The sequence below is a fragment of the Brassica napus genome, chromosome C4 (assembly GCF_020379485.1).
Source record: "Brassica napus cultivar Da-Ae chromosome C4, Da-Ae, whole genome shotgun sequence".
Taxonomy (NCBI): domain Eukaryota; kingdom Viridiplantae; phylum Streptophyta; class Magnoliopsida; order Brassicales; family Brassicaceae; genus Brassica; species Brassica napus.
Genome location: NC_063447.1, coordinates 61,985,377 through 62,000,954, shown reverse-complemented (window position 1 = coordinate 62,000,954; position 15,578 = coordinate 61,985,377). Strand labels below are relative to the sequence as shown.

Here is a 15,578-nt window from a genome sequence, read left to right as displayed (position 1 = left end):
AAAAGATTATAAATCGACTTTTGTTTGTTGTCTACGAATATTAGAAAGCCCATCGAAATTACTCTTTTAATTTCAAAACGTATCAATCTTAACCAAAATTCTAAACCGAACTAACCACAATGCAGTCAAAATCATTTAACTAACCGAAATAGCCGAACTAAACTAACCAAAATCTGAATCGGAATAACAAAACTCTCTGAAATAACAAAAATGATTTTTTTAATTAAACAAAAAATTTAACCGAAGAAACCGCAAAATAAAAAACTTTGGTAATTTTTTTTGAAACCGAACTAACCAAAAAGTGAATCAAACTTTTCTAAGTTCACTTTGGTGACATTTTGACCGAATCAAACTAATCAAACTCAGAATTAACCGATCCGAACTACCCGAATAAACCGAACCCGCATGCTTACATCAAGGGAGTACATAACCAGTATAAACTTTTATGGGAACAAAGCTTATACCGTATTTTATATTAGGAATATTAAAATTTTGAATACAATAGGTGTATCCTTTTATGGCCGAACAATTTTCATAGATCAAGAACATAATTTACTCTTAATTGATAGATTAAAGCCTATAAATCTTATGACTTCCGTGAACATTGAATGCAGCCTTTTTCCATCGCCACTTTAAACAATTCCCATAGATCAAGCACATAATTTACTCCTAAGTAACTCATATGCATATGGACAGATTATATTGCAATGTTATAGCAAAGCATGTTATACATGACACATTAATTAAAGAATTTGTATGAAATCTTGTCCTAAGGATCGTAGAAAACTTTGGTTTGCAATAATAGAGAAACTTTGCAAGAATATAGAACATATAATATACAAAATTATTTGATAGTACTTGGCTTCAAATGTAAAAATAAAAACAGCCCATAATTGTTCTAAGCTGAGTATCTCATATATTTTGAATTTGGTATGATGTTATAGAATGCTTGCTCGATGTATGATGATCTTAATATATAATCATCATTGTTGTATGTAATTAACAATTTTCATTATGGTTTTATGTAGGCTGATGATGATGATTGCTAAGGAATGGTAAGAAAGCTATGTGTTCATAATTATTGCATGTTTATAATCAGGTGTGGAAGATCCAACAATAAATGTGGTAAAACTATACAAAATAAGTATCATCAAATTACTCTATATGTAGTCCAATGGCATCTTTAGTAAATAGTCTAGTTAAGAAAGGGTCAAAGTCAAAAGAATCTGAGAATGATTCTCATAAGAACACGTATGTAAAATGATACACATGTATATAATTTACTTTTATAAGGTTATTCTTTTATTTCGCTTCTCCTTTAATAATAAGAGGATGTTTACTTAAAGAAAAGAGGGGATGGTAGACTTTTTTTCTCTCTTCTCTCTCTGAGATTCCGAGAGATTAAGAGTTGTGGGGGTCCCCTCGACGGTGGAAAAATCTGATTCCGGTACATGGTGGTCCTCTCGACGGCGTGTAGCCGGCTCTTGCTTCTGGTGGTTTCGCGCTTCTTCTGGCGGAACTATCCGGCTTTCGTTTCTATGGTGATGAAGCTCTGACGGCGTCTGTGTGCTCTATCTTGAGTCGGTTCGTTCGTCTGCGGTGGTGCTCGCCGGTTATAGTATCTATTGTTTGGGTTGGTGTGACCGAGGTGTGACGAGTTCATGGTGTGTGAGGACCTGAGATTGGATGAGCCCTCGATTTCAGTTTTCGATTGAGCTCTCCATAACGTTCGATTGAAGAAATTGTTTCCATTAACCTTCCAATACAGTAGTTGGAGGTGGTTGCAGTGATTCTGTTAAGGTCTTTGGCGTTGGCGTTCTGTTCCCGGCGTGTTCCGGCGAAGTTTGCGGTTGTTTTCCGTCTTCGGGTTGTGCTCCGTGCCGGTGTTTGTTTGAGTGACGCGTGTCTCGCCTAGCTGTTTCTGGCTGACACGTGTCTTCTCGTTTCTTTAAAAGCAACACGCGTTTTGTTGCCGTGTTTTCTTGTCGGTTCGTCCGACTTTGTTATTTTGGGCCTGAGGCCGTGTGTAATTTGTCTTTGTTTTGGTCCGTTTGGTCTGTTTCGTTGGGTCATGGTGTTTGTTTTTTGGTGTTTGGGCTTGGCTCGTTTATTAAAATAATATTTAGATGGAAAAAAAAAGAAGAGGATGTTTACTTGGTAGGCACCGGATTCAACTGATTATCATCCTTGTTTTGTTTTTTAGCAGATCTATATATTTTGTTTTGTTACATATCGTATCCAAATGTAGTGGAATAATAATTAAAAGAAATTATAAATATACGTTTCTTCGTTTCGTTAACTCAGACGTTGAAAACTGAAACTCATGTGTTTCGATGTTTTCCTTTGATTTTATTATATCTAAAATTGGTCCAATGCTAACATACGCGTGCCAATTAATTACCAGATGTTATAAAATGCATGTCGACATTTTTAAATGCACTGCTTTATAGTTTTTTTTTTTTGTTTGTTTGTAGCTTTGTCACGTATTTTTTTTTTTTTTTTTTTTTTTTGTAACTGACTTTGTCACGTATTTCAAGTCGCCATTTCACATATGCGTTAACTCGTTAAGCAATATATGTAACCACAGCAAACAAGAACTCTCTCTTGGTCAGATACATCATACTCCTAATCATAAATATCTCCATGCACTTACAAAAGTTCCATACGTAACCTAAAAATTTCACATTTCAAATTTCAGAAAATTCAAATATAAAAAGGTAAGATTTGATTATTTATTCGGTTTCACCTAACACGGGAAACAAATCAAAGTGGTGTCCATGATCGAGCACAAACAGTATGTAAGCTAATGATTACATTTTGTATGTATTTTATATGTGAAGAAGAAAGAAAGTTTATTTCTTACATAAGGTTTTGTATTAATTAAGATAGTAACATTCAAACAGTAGTTATATCAAACAATTAAAAATCAAGATTGAAATTCTCAGTCGTGGAAGATATTTATTTTTGTTCACATAGTTGATTTGATATTTGATTATCGTGTAAATGATTTAAATTTTTCAGCTTTGGTAGTATTTAATATAGTTGACCATGGTATGCCGTCTATGTGCAGTTCGTCAGATCGTCCCTCAGTTTGATTCGTAATGATAGATCAAAATCGTTCTACCCAATACCATATAGTAGTATACTTTTAAAATATAACAAAAGTTTTGTAAAATAATCGAAAACAGTCTAAGCATGGTTTAGTATTTTTGTTGGAAACGAAGTATATACATGCATATACTTTGCGAGAGTTTATTATAGATTTAGTCACATATATTCGATAGTTAAATCTGAAAGCATTGTTTATAATCAACAAGTTATATCAAATTATACATAAGAAAATAATGTTTTTTGACCCAAAAAAAAACATAAGAAAATAATGTTTTAATATTTATATTGATTAGGAATAGGTAAAATGAAATATTATAATATAATGATATGTTTGCATCACAGAAACCAAGTTTTATTGGAGACCACAACAAACCAAGCAAGTCGAAGACAAGATTAAAGTATAAAGTTTTCACAAGCAGACACTATTTAGTTAATAATATTATCTATATCATTAAACCAACTACAGGAATTCACGTGACTAAGACAAATGTGCACTTTAGTTAACTAACAATAATCTCATCGGCAATACAAGTTTTCTCTTTTGCTTTCACGATTCTCACTCTTACATATTCTTGCGTTTATCTAAACCTTTAATTTCTCAATATGCTCTTTATTTTTATCAATTCCTGACATTATGATACAATCAAAGACAAATAATGCAGTGAAAAGCATTGATAATTGCAACTTAAAAGACCAAATCCAACTTTAAGAATATGCATGATCACACTTTTCAGACAAAAGATCACGCTCTCATTGCATCAAAATATTGGCTGGGCTTTGGGTTCTTCTATCTTAAAACCACCTTAGTGAATCTATTAGTGTGATGGGCCTTTAGTTAAAAGAAAAATAGAGCGATAAAAGGCCTTTAGTTTATTAATGGGCCTTTTCTAACAAACAAGGCCTAAAGCCCAAAAACAAAACGCTGAAACTAGGGTTTTATATATCTTCTTCTCTTGACTCGCAACGCAGCAGGAACTCATCTCATCGAGACAGTGAAAGGAAACCCTAATTTTTCAAGATGGGGCGTATGCATTCGAGAGGGTTCGTCAGCTTCTTCTTTATCTATTTGTCAAGCCTTACTTTTTTTTTTCTCTTAATCTCATTTTGTATTATGCAGAAAGGGTATCTCTGCATCTGCGTTGCCGTACAAGCGTTCACCTCCGACATGGCTCAAGACCACGGCCCTCGATGTAAGAAAAATCCTAAGACTTTTGATTCTTTGTTGAGACATTAGCTTCGATTGTTGTCGTTTGGTTTCTTAGTTGATTCACTTAGCTTACTCTTAGTATTAAGACAAGAACTTTTGGTGTTGTCCCATTGTCTGAAAAGTATTTAATTTGATCTGATCATTAAATGGGTTTTGTTATTATTAAAATCAGGTTGATGAGTCGATCTGCAAGTTTGCGAAGAAGGGTTTGACACCATCTCAGATTGGTGTGATTCTTCGTGACTCTCACGGTATCCCTCAGGTGAAGAGTGTTACCGGAAACAAGATCTTGCGTATTCTCAAAGCTCACGGTTTGTGTTTTAGCTCTTTTGTTACATCTCTTGTTTATTTGCCTTTTATGTAAACTTAAAAGAGTTTCATTGTATTGTTGTTGTTATTTGTGAAAAGGTCTTGCACCTGAGATTCCTGAGGATCTGTACCATTTGATCAAGAAGGCAGTTGCTATCCGCAAGCATTTGGAGAGGAACAGGAAGGACAAGGATTCCAAGTTTAGGCTGATTCTTGTGGAGAGCAGGATCCACCGTCTTGCTCGTTACTACAAGAAGACCAAGAAGCTTCCTCCAGTCTGGAAGTAGTAAGTTCACTCTGTACCTGCCAATTTGAATGAAAATGTGCCCTGTTTTGATGTTAGATCCTGACATATATGTTTTTTTTTTATTTGCAGCGAGTCTACTACTGCTTCTACTCTTGTAGCTTAGAGCACGGTCTTCTCTTAAAAGGCTTCAAGAGCCACTACTGTTTTTTTTTTTATGTCTTATCTCTGAACTTGAACTTAGTTTCTATGTTTCGCAGTACTTTTGTTTTGTCAAGGTACAATGATGTTTTGATGATTTCAAGGAACCAATGCGTTTAATCTATTGTCAGAATTGCTTATGCCGTGTTTAATCTACTATCATTTCAAGTTACCATATGTGCAATTGAAATGAAACATCATCAAGACATGATTATAAAATTATAATAGGTGTAACTCTTACCAAATATTGCAATGTTTATTGTATTAAGTATCAATATTTGAATTTATATATGTGCAATTGAAAGAAACATTATCAAATCATGATTATAAATTATAATAGTTTTAACTCTGAACAAATATTGATTTCATCAACCCAAAATGTTGCAAAAATCAGAATGGTATTTGTTGCCTACTAGGGCAAAGCTCAATCTTCTGGAAGTAACCCACATGCACTATACCGTCAATGCCTTCAGTCAGAATCACCTTATTGTCTGAAATGTAGAAAGCAATTCCATCTATAGACGGATCAAAAGGGAAATGTCTGAGCCAGCATAGCAAATTAGCAATTCTAGTAGTAGTACTCAAGTTATACACCTTCAAGAGCTTTCTTGATGTCTAGGAAGATCAAGACATTAACATCTCCTCATACCTTTAGCCAAAACCATATCACATTAGAATCATATAAACGTGCTAATGCAGTTGTGCAAGAACAACAATAAGATCATAATCTTACCACTAATCACTTCACCATCTGTTGGCAAGCCACAAGAAAAGTGAACATGCAGCCTATTCATACGCTTCAAGCCAAATGCTAAAATAGATTCCAAATTCTTCCTATAAGTCCCATGTACACACGCTACCATAACAAGTAACAACAATCAGATGAATATGTGAAACTATGCAATACAGAGCATAAGTGAGAAGTATATGTCCTAGGAACTGCATTTACCTGGAGCTTCTTCAGGTGACAATATTGGTAGTAATAATTTTTTTTCCTCTCAGTTTAACCTATATTCTACCAATCAGGTGAAGTGACTTTTATCTCATTTACTCCCATCACTATTTAGCAAGAGGTATATATGTCACTTTTTTCCCTTGCTGTTTTTGAAGTGGAAAACATATTCTGTTTAATTTTTATTTTATATTTGTTACTCCAGCAGCTTTCCATCTATTTACTCCAATTTAATTACTGGGTTGTTCCAAAATTAACCAACCACACTCTTAATTATTATATAGCAGAGTTTAAAACTTTTTCAACAAACCATTTTTTAATCAAATCACACAGAAGGGACAAATAGGAATCAACAAAAAGCCATTTATTTATATAGGTTTTACACAATGGCTTATTTATTATTATAACTGAAGAGGGTTTTCTTAACTTGATGATGATCACTGTCCCCCCCTGTGTTTGGTAACTTTATTCTCAAGTTCAGCTTGTTTGGTTCCAACTATCCTGTCAACCTCTTTACCATTTTTCACCAGCACAAAAGTTGGCATCGCATTCACGTTGAACTCTCTAGCCACCTCCTGAAAACATGGATCATCCAGTAATTAAGTAAAAAGTTTCATCAGTTATTAAACAAGATACTTACGGGAAGCTCATCGACATCCACCTTGACGAAGCTAACATCAGTGAACTTGACAGCCATGTGTCTGAACGCGGGCTCGATGAACTTACAAGGCCCACACCAGCTTGCGAAGAAGTCAATCACCAGCTTTTCTCAAAAAACCCCAAGTATCATCAGTTCAATTCTATATAGGCCCACTCGGTTTCAAAATCTAACAAATCGGATCAGATCGATACGTGCGTACCAGCTGGTTCGAATCTTTCATCCCGTTGAAGTGAAGCTGCCACTGAGCTGATGAGCTCAACTTAGTGACGCCACTATGCTCGGATTCATTCCCTTCATCTGCCCCCAACAGATTTGATATTACAGTTCCCATTCTCTCTCTCTCTGAGCAAGTACTATGAGGCGGATAATAACTACACTTGAGTGAGACCCACGCTCTCTTATCTGGTCTACGATGCACACATCCTGCCGTTTCCATTTTGTTCCCACACATCCTGCCGTTTTTAAAAGTTTCACACTACTAATGCTACCAACTCATATCAGATTCAAGGTACATATTCTTTTCTGTTTCATTTTAAAAGATTTTTTTACATCTAGAGGCACTTTCTCACATTCAAATTACACTACAAGACACTTATCACTTGAGACACACTTTCTTTTGTCAAAAAGACTCTTATGACCATAAACTAAAGAGAATCTCTCTCCTCTTCTTATTATATTTTATTATTTTTCTTATTCTACTTTATGTATTTATTTACTTTTATCTCAAGTTCTATAATATATTAAACAAAAATAATTGTCATAATAAACTATATATAAAATTTTCTATCTTTTAAGATTCATGTTCATATATATATTATATATATTAATGTGTAAACAAAATGTGGACGTAGACACGAAAGCGTGGATAACAAAATTATAAATTATAAATTAGTTGTGAACATGAACATCTTAACAGAATTATAAACTAGTTGTGGACATGGACAATATTCATTCGATTCCATTCATCATCTCGGGATCTAAATTCAATTTTAATCAAAATTACATTCATCCACATCATGACAAAGCCCAAATTCCTTAGATCAGAAATCTCTGACATGCAAGATCTATTACTCTCCGACAAAAGGTAAACGCTTCTTCGATTTCTCTCTCCGCTCATATTCACAATATCATCTCTTTCTCATCTTGATTGAAGTTTAACTGCAGATAATTTATCAATTGAGCTGAAGAAGCCAAGTGTTTGTATTGGAGATACAGAGTCCGTGTCCACGTTTTACGGTATAATTTTAGTAACATGAGTCCATGTCCACGTATTGTTGTATAGTTTTATGGAATCAAAACAGAGAGTTTGTCCACTTATCTACTATAAACACATTAACATCACATATTCACACATTACTCATCACTCATCTACACATCATCCGTCCACAAATCACCTAACCACACATGAATCGTCCACAAATCACCCATCCACAACTGTGTCCTTTCCATTAAAGGCAAAATTGTCCACAATCTGTTGCTTGCCAACAACAAAGTGTGTCACATGTAAGAAGTGTCTATAGGTGTAATAGAAAATCAAAAAGTGTTTCTTAGTGTAATCAACTCAACCCTAGAAAAATTACTCAAACAAACACATTTTCAAAGATGATCGATCAAAAACAATCATCTCGCTGCAGCTTCCTAAACCCTTTATTAAGGCCCAAAACTGATTCAACGATTGCATCTCACTCAGTTCATTACAAGCAAACACACTCTTAACACACACACTTTGTTCTTCTAATAAATGTTACAGTGGCAACAAAGAGAAAGCAACAGATTCTCACATTTGGATCAGAGGAAAGGGTCTTTTAATGCTTTGTGATACTTTCAAGGACTTGGAAGTAGTCAGGGAAAGTCTTCCTGGTGCAGCCAGGATCCTTGATGGTGACTGGAACATCAGCACAAGCTGCAAGCGAGAACGCCATCGCCATTCTATGATCATCATACGTATCAATCTCCGCCGGTTTCACCTTTGCTGGTGGAGTTATCACACAATAATCTGAACCTTCTTCCACTGTAGCTCCAAGCTGAACGCAAAAAAAAAAACCGCAAAAAGTTATGCAACGATTAACTTCGAATGAGAGAGCATGAGAGAAAAGGAAACTTACCTTTCTAAGCTCTGTGCAAATGGCAATCATCCTCTCTGTCTCCTTAACTCTCCAGCTAGCCACTACATTGACCAAATAGAGTTTAAGCAACCATGAATCTTTTAAAACACGCTGATTCAAAGAGAGGGTTTTGCTTTACCATCTCTGATGGTGGTTGGACCATCGGCAAAGAGAGCAACAACGGCTAGAGTCATGGCTACATCAGGCATTTTGTTCATGTTGACATCAACAGCACGCAAGTGCCTCATTCCAAAAGCATCTCTTGATGGTCCAGTCACAGTCACACTGTTCTCTGTCCATGACACTTTACATCCCATTTTCTCAAGAACCTCTGCGAATTTCACATCTCCCTTTGGGATTCATCACAAAAAATAAAAAGAGAATGAGCTTAGATTCTTACAAAACATGTTATACACAACTTTGAACTAATCAAATTTTATTATAAAATTAGTACTCCCTCTGTTTCATAAGGTTTCCGTTTCATAAGGTTTAAGGTATTTGCACACAAATTACGAATTTTACATTATTTAATATAATTTTTGTTTGATTTTGCTAATTAATGAATTAGTAAAAACTGGAAAATTTATTTAATATATGCATTGAAAATGTAAAATGACACTTTTAATGAAACAAAATTTAAAAGCTAATGACACTTAACATAAAACGGAGGGAGTATAATATTTGATGATTCAGAGTGGATAAACTACCTGGAGGCTAGTTGTTCCACAACCTTCGACAGTAACAGTTTCACCAGTAATGGCAGCACCAGCCAAGAAGTAGCTAGCACTAGAAGCATCACCTTCTACATAAGCATTACCAGGCGACCTGAATCAGTTTTGCCATTTGGTTAATCAGTCATTCATTCTTCAATCTAACTCTCAACTTAAAAGAACTCATTACTTGTATTTCTGACCGCCCTTGACAAAGAAACGATCCCAGCTATCACTATGCTCGGCACTAACACCAAAACGCTCCATCAACTTCAATGTCATTTCAACATATGGAACAGATATCAGTTTATCAATGATCTCAATCTCCACGTCTCCAAGAGCTAAAGGAGCTGCCATGAGGAGGGCAGTCAAGTACTGACTACTGATCGATCCAGAAAGCTTCACCTGAAAATTCAAAACATAGTCTAATATATCAATCGAGAAACCATACAAGCAGGGCCGGCTCTAAGATTTTTGGGACTGTAGACGATTTATTAAAAGTTTTTCTAATTTTTTAAAAACTATTTTGGGGCCATATACTAAATTTTTTTCAAAAATTTTGGGGGTTAATAGGCTAATGTTTCACTTAGTAATGCCCACGGCCCTGCAAGGAATCGAGAAAGATTGCTAATCACTTTCACACCAGACCCAATTCCTTTTTAAAGATCCATCAAGTAATATAACAACAAACTAAAAGATGAAATAATGTGAAGCAAAGGCTGTGATGAACAAAGACTGCTGCAAACAATTCATAGAGTAAATGTGAAGATCACCTTTCCACCGGGAAGGCCACCATTAGCATTGACACGAACAGGAGGACAGTTAGTGCCAAGAGTACACTCAACATCAGCACCAAGCTGCTTAAGACCAACAACCAAATCTCCTATAGGTCTTTCCCTCATTCTAGGCACCCCATCAAGTACATAACTAGAAAACAAACCAAACTAAAAGCATCAAACACAAGATCAATTTCTTGACAATAACAAAAAACTCGTTAACCTTACCTCGCGTTGCCACCTGCAGCTGTAACTGCAGCGGTGAGTGGACGCATGGCTGTTCCTGCATTCCCAAGGTACAACTCAATATCACTCTTGGAATCTAAGGAAGCTGGGAATATTCCACCGCATCCTTCAACAACCGCACGGTTGTTTACACTGTCACGTTCCACGTTAAGCCCCAGCTTCTTCAACGCATCAAGCATGTAGTTGATGTCATCACTGTTCAACAAGTTGTCCACTACAGTAGTTCCCTATAATAATTTTTTAAAAAATAAAATTCTTCAGTCTCAAACCGAAAGATGCAGACTAGAATGGTGTAACATAAGCCTATAACCTCCAAAAATTTTGGAAAAATTTAAATATATATAGGCTTCTGATTTTTTTTAAAAAAATTATATATAAATTCTTACTAAATTGTCTATAGTTCCCAAAATCTCACAGCAAAGGCCTAACACTAAGCAAGTATATGTACCTCAGATAGAGCGGCAAGAAGGAGGATCCGATTGGAGAGAGATTTGGATCCGGGTAGCTTAATGAGACCCGAGATTTCTCTGATTGGTTGAAGCACAATCTCTGAAGCTTTCTCGGACGTGGAAACAGAAGCTGTTACCTTAACCGGGCGAATTACAGAACCGTTTAGCATCGTTCCACTCTTCTTCAATCCCCACGAAGAAGCTCGAGGCTGATGCGTCTTCAAGGAGACGGAGAAAGGTGATTTGTTTTGGTTGGATTTGGAGAGATTGGAGATGATAACACATGGGTTCTGCACGCCATGGCAGATTCTGCTAGATTGCGCCATTGATTGAATTTGAAAGCTTTTCTATAGAACTGTCGTCTCCTTTGTTGTTGTAGTGACGGCTTTACAAAGAACATGAGTTTGGTGAGTGGGGGGGGGAGAGGCACCCATCAAATTCTTCACCAACCCCAACTCCTACGATGGTGTATGAGTTTTTTTTCTAGTAGCCAATAATAATGTGCCACGTCTTAAGTACTTTATCCACGTCGGCTATTTCAGACAGCAAGTGGATTTTCTTATAGTTTTGGTAGGTGAGACTGGAAAAGAGCCTTTAAGATCTTGGGTCATTTTAATGGGCCTTCTAACAAAATAAACCCATTAACCACTAATGAAAAAGGGATATCTTCCAAAGTGCTTAACCGAATCGAATTGACTCCGGTTTTGTTTTCTCAGTTGTTCGGCACAAACCGAAATAATTGAACCAAACCGAACCGAGCAAGTTGATGAAATAAAGCAAACACGCTCGCAACTCATCCATGTCATTAAATCTCGAGTGTGAATCTCATAAAACTAGGGAAACTTTGTAGAACCTGCCTAAAGGTATAATAACATATGCAAAAAAAGGTATAATAATTTTTTGTTGGTGAATAGCATCGTTAACACGCAGCGCCAATTTGTTTTTTGGTTAAAAACCGTTGTTAAAGTGACTGACAGGCTGCAATTTGTAGAATCGCAACCTGTAAGGTCAGCACAAAGGTCTATATCAGGCACACCAGGCGTAATAAATACAATGTTCATCCCCTTCCTTCTCAGATTCTCCATGTGGCCGTAATATCCTTTATCACCCAACACTAAAACAAGACGTTCTTCATAGTCTCTCTGACTCATTCTTTTACAAAGGCTCAGCAGACAGTCACCTATGGAGGCATCTATAACCTGAAGTTGACGATATTTTGTTCCTGGACGGGAGGGAATCTTTGCATCTGAATCATAAACTTTATGGTAAACAATTTCAGCCGTGTCGGTAAAGTAAGTATTATGGGCTGGCTTGATTCTGAAGTGTTCCGGATTCCCAACAAAGATATAGAATTTTGGCGGTTTGAAGGTTGTCAAGGTACTCGTTTGCTCTATGGCCTTGCTTATACGACTAATAGCTTCTTCAGCAGATTATCATAATCCCATATGACAGTATCTCTGCCTTCTTGAGTTCAATGGTAGGGTTCTCGTTTTTTACACCGCCAATGAGACTGAGAAGCAGATGAATTGTGCATTCCTTCTGAATCTTGTAGTCAACAACAGTTCATCCATCTTCAAGTTGTTTTCCTTCAAAGATCAACCTATAATGATGGTACTGTGGAATTTTTTCTCTGTCTTGAATCATTGTTTTAACCCTTTGTGTGGTGTTGGAAGATAGCACTTCCAAAGTAATAGTCTCCCCTTTCAAATTGTTGACAAAGATCTGGAATGAGATGCAAAAGGGCAAAAGAAAAAAAAGGATGCAAGGCTATAATCAGTGCCGGTCTAACATGCTTAGATGCCTTAAACAAATTTTTAATAACATTTTTTTTTACATTTTTTTCTAGTAATCATATATAAATATATATAATAAAAATATCACATTAATTTTTGTAACTAATTCAACTGCATTAATAATCATTAACAATAATTTTATAAAGTTATAATTCTATAGCAATATTTGTTAATATTATCACCAACATTTTGACCATAGCCAATCATAATTTACTAAAATAAATTCTTAATACAAAATCTCACATTTCAAAAATAATATTTCACTTATATTTTGGTTAATTTTTGCTTATATTTCTATTAATTTTTACTTATATTTTCTATGATTTTCTTAAATTTTATATGTAAACATAATTTATATTTATTTGATAATAATAATAGTATTCGGTAAAACATCAGTGTTATTTATATAAACTTCAAGAGACAGACCATGAGTGACCTCAAGAGACAGGCCATGAGTGACCATATAAACTTCAAAATAAGAAGTGTCTTTAGAGTGAGAGCTATTCTTGGAAAAATCCATTTCACTTACAAGCTTCGCTAACCATCTATGTGTTGTCGAAGTTTCACAATCTCTCTAGTATGCCTTAAGATACTATTTAGAGAGAAAAATAAATATCTTTCAAAAACTATCTAAAAAATAAGAAAAAAATTAGCAAAAATTAATAAAAAAAACACAATGATAACGAAAAAGCATGAAGAGGCCAAAGAAGATACATAACATGTGTTGGAGAACATATATAAATCCACGAGCATTTGTTATTACTAATATGATAATTACATATATAATTTCACAAGCATTTGTTATTATTAAATATTCATACAATATTCATATTCGCAGACAACCACCTAGTATTATTGATTTTACATAAGGTTGATGTATAATAGTATAGATGTAAAATCTTACGGGGAATAAAACTTTTACTAGGTGATGATAGCATTTCATTTTTTATTTTTTTACACCTAGTATTAATATTATTAGCATATATGTAAAATCTTACATAGGGTTGATCAGTTATATGTGATGATAGCATAGTTTTATCTTTTATTTTTTTATCACAAAGTTTTGATGATAGCATTTCATTATTAGCAACCACCTAGTATTACTATTATTAGTATTAATGATAGCATAGTTTTATTTTACTAGATGATGATAGCATAGTTTTATTTTTCATTTTTTTTTATCACAAAGTTTTGATGATTGCATTTCATTTTTTATTTTTTTAAGAATAAATATTTTACTATTAGTAATATTTTCATTTTATTGATTTTAAACACCAAAAATTAAAATTAAAATCTAAAACAACCAATCAAGTTTTTCAAAAAACTAAAGTCTACTACAAAGTCAAAAACCAAAAGCTAAAATCTAACAAACCAAAATCCAAAAACTAGAAACTAAAATCCATAATATAAAAACTAGCAAAACAATTATCACCTTAGTATTATTTTCCGATATCTGAATCGGTTTTACTTTTTCGTTCTATCAATTATTATTGTTGTATTTTATCTTTTGCTTGTATTTCTAAGCAGCTCCACCTCGTATCGGAGATATTAAATATTTCTTCTTCACTAGTCACCAGATTATGTTCGATTTTTTTAGTGTTATTCTTTTTCAAGGTAGAACATCTCCGTATTATTGGGGAGTTGAATTGGGTGGGGATGTGTTTAATTAAATTGATTCAGAGTATGTAGAATCGAAGTAATCTCTGTATGAGAAATGTTCTATGAATACTTTTGAATCCACTCATCTCAGCGGATGATTCAGCAAAAGGCGTTTCGAAATGGTACAAGGAGCTAAAGCAAAGGTGGTAAAAAAGATCGGCGACAAACTTGATAAGAGACTGTAGCATTTCAGCATCATAATCTCAGCAATAGACACGTGTGGAGTCCCCTGGATGTAAGAAAATTTGTTAGTAGAATATAACAGGGTATAGTTAGAACTATTTAGTCATCCGAAGACAATTGAATTTTTAGGTCATGATTATCGGTAGGTATGAATTTTGGGTTTCTTAATTTTTTTTTTGTTTTCTCTGATTAAAAAAATAAAAATAAAAAAAAATCAATCACCGACCACCACGGATCAGTGAGGTCCGCAAAGAGTTCAAAAATCTCACCAAAGTCAGATCCTTAATTCTTCTCCTCTAACACCTGTTTTAATAAAAAAAATGGGGTCCACCACCTAAAAACCCTTCTATAATGGCCTTAGAGCATGATTATCCGGGGTCCTTAGTGGGTTTTTTAGTGCGTGGGCCCCCACAAAACCCTTAAGAATCGGTTACAAAAACTACTAATTAAGAACCGATTTTAGTGAGTTTCTTACACTGTTCACGGGTCCCACTGACACATGGCAGTCCGCGATTAGTTTGCTTTTTAATTTTTTTTTTTTTTTTTTTTTTAAGAACTAAGAAATCCAATGGGTTTCTTAGGGATAATGATGGCCTTGCATAACATTAACAGCTCAGCTCATGTACAAGTGTCAACACTAAAAGCATTCCCAACAATAAAAACCTGTTAGGAATTCTAAAAGAAAAAAACAATTGATATTATACTAATATATTTACTTTTCATTTTTCTTTATAAAACAGAACTAGTAAATAGGTGCCACATATGTTTGTTGTACTGGAAATTTTTAAAAATTAATTAAGAAATTTTCAGTTTTCCTGTCAGGGATTCTAAAAGAATAAACAATTAATATTATACTAATGTATTTACTTTTCATTTTTCTTTATAAAACAGAACCAATAGATGACACATATGTGTGTCAATATTGGAAGAGCATAATTAACTTTTCAATTTTCTCTTTCTTAACTTTCCGTT

The 15,578-nt window shown here is 34.5% G+C and overlaps 3 protein-coding genes across 4 annotated transcripts; 1 reads left to right on the top strand and 2 right to left on the bottom strand.

The window, feature by feature from the left end:
• The first annotated feature begins 4,030 nt into the window (after positions 1 to 4,030).
• On the top strand, positions 4,031 to 5,244 carry LOC106371204 (40S ribosomal protein S13-2). Its single transcript, XM_013811238.3, has 5 exons — positions 4,031 to 4,152; positions 4,229 to 4,301; positions 4,491 to 4,629; positions 4,727 to 4,913; positions 5,004 to 5,244. Exons 1-5 carry the CDS (start codon positions 4,130 to 4,132, stop codon positions 5,035 to 5,037), a joined length of 456 nt encoding a protein of 151 aa, XP_013666692.1. The 5' UTR covers positions 4,031 to 4,129; the 3' UTR covers positions 5,038 to 5,244.
• A 1,033-nt stretch (positions 5,245 to 6,277) lies between these two features.
• LOC106371205 (thioredoxin H2) lies at positions 6,278 to 7,138 on the bottom strand. The gene is made up of 3 exons (XM_022701598.2): positions 6,885 to 7,138; positions 6,665 to 6,787; positions 6,278 to 6,599 (listed from the first exon to the last, which is right to left on the bottom strand). Exons 1-3 carry the CDS (start codon positions 7,134 to 7,136, stop codon positions 6,462 to 6,464), a joined length of 513 nt encoding a protein of 170 aa, XP_022557319.1. The 5' UTR covers positions 7,137 to 7,138; the 3' UTR covers positions 6,278 to 6,461.
• Positions 7,139 to 8,288: 1,150 nt separating this feature from the next.
• LOC106371206 (3-phosphoshikimate 1-carboxyvinyltransferase, chloroplastic-like) lies at positions 8,289 to 11,434 on the bottom strand. 2 transcript variants are annotated; one of them, XM_013811241.3, is made up of 8 exons: positions 10,971 to 11,434; positions 10,505 to 10,749; positions 10,274 to 10,427; positions 9,691 to 9,905; positions 9,498 to 9,615; positions 8,930 to 9,140; positions 8,791 to 8,852; positions 8,289 to 8,709 (listed from the first exon to the last, which is right to left on the bottom strand). In XM_013811241.3, the coding sequence occupies exons 1-8, from the start codon at positions 11,295 to 11,297 to the stop codon at positions 8,491 to 8,493; spliced, it is 1,551 nt and encodes a 516-aa protein (XP_013666695.2). In that variant the 5' UTR covers positions 11,298 to 11,434; the 3' UTR covers positions 8,289 to 8,490. The 2 variants fall into 2 exon arrangements, with proteins under 2 accessions (XP_013666695.2, XP_048611259.1); XM_048755302.1 differs by having other exon boundaries at positions 8,289 to 8,852; positions 10,971 to 11,406.
• Positions 11,435 to 15,578: the final 4,144 nt, after the last annotated feature.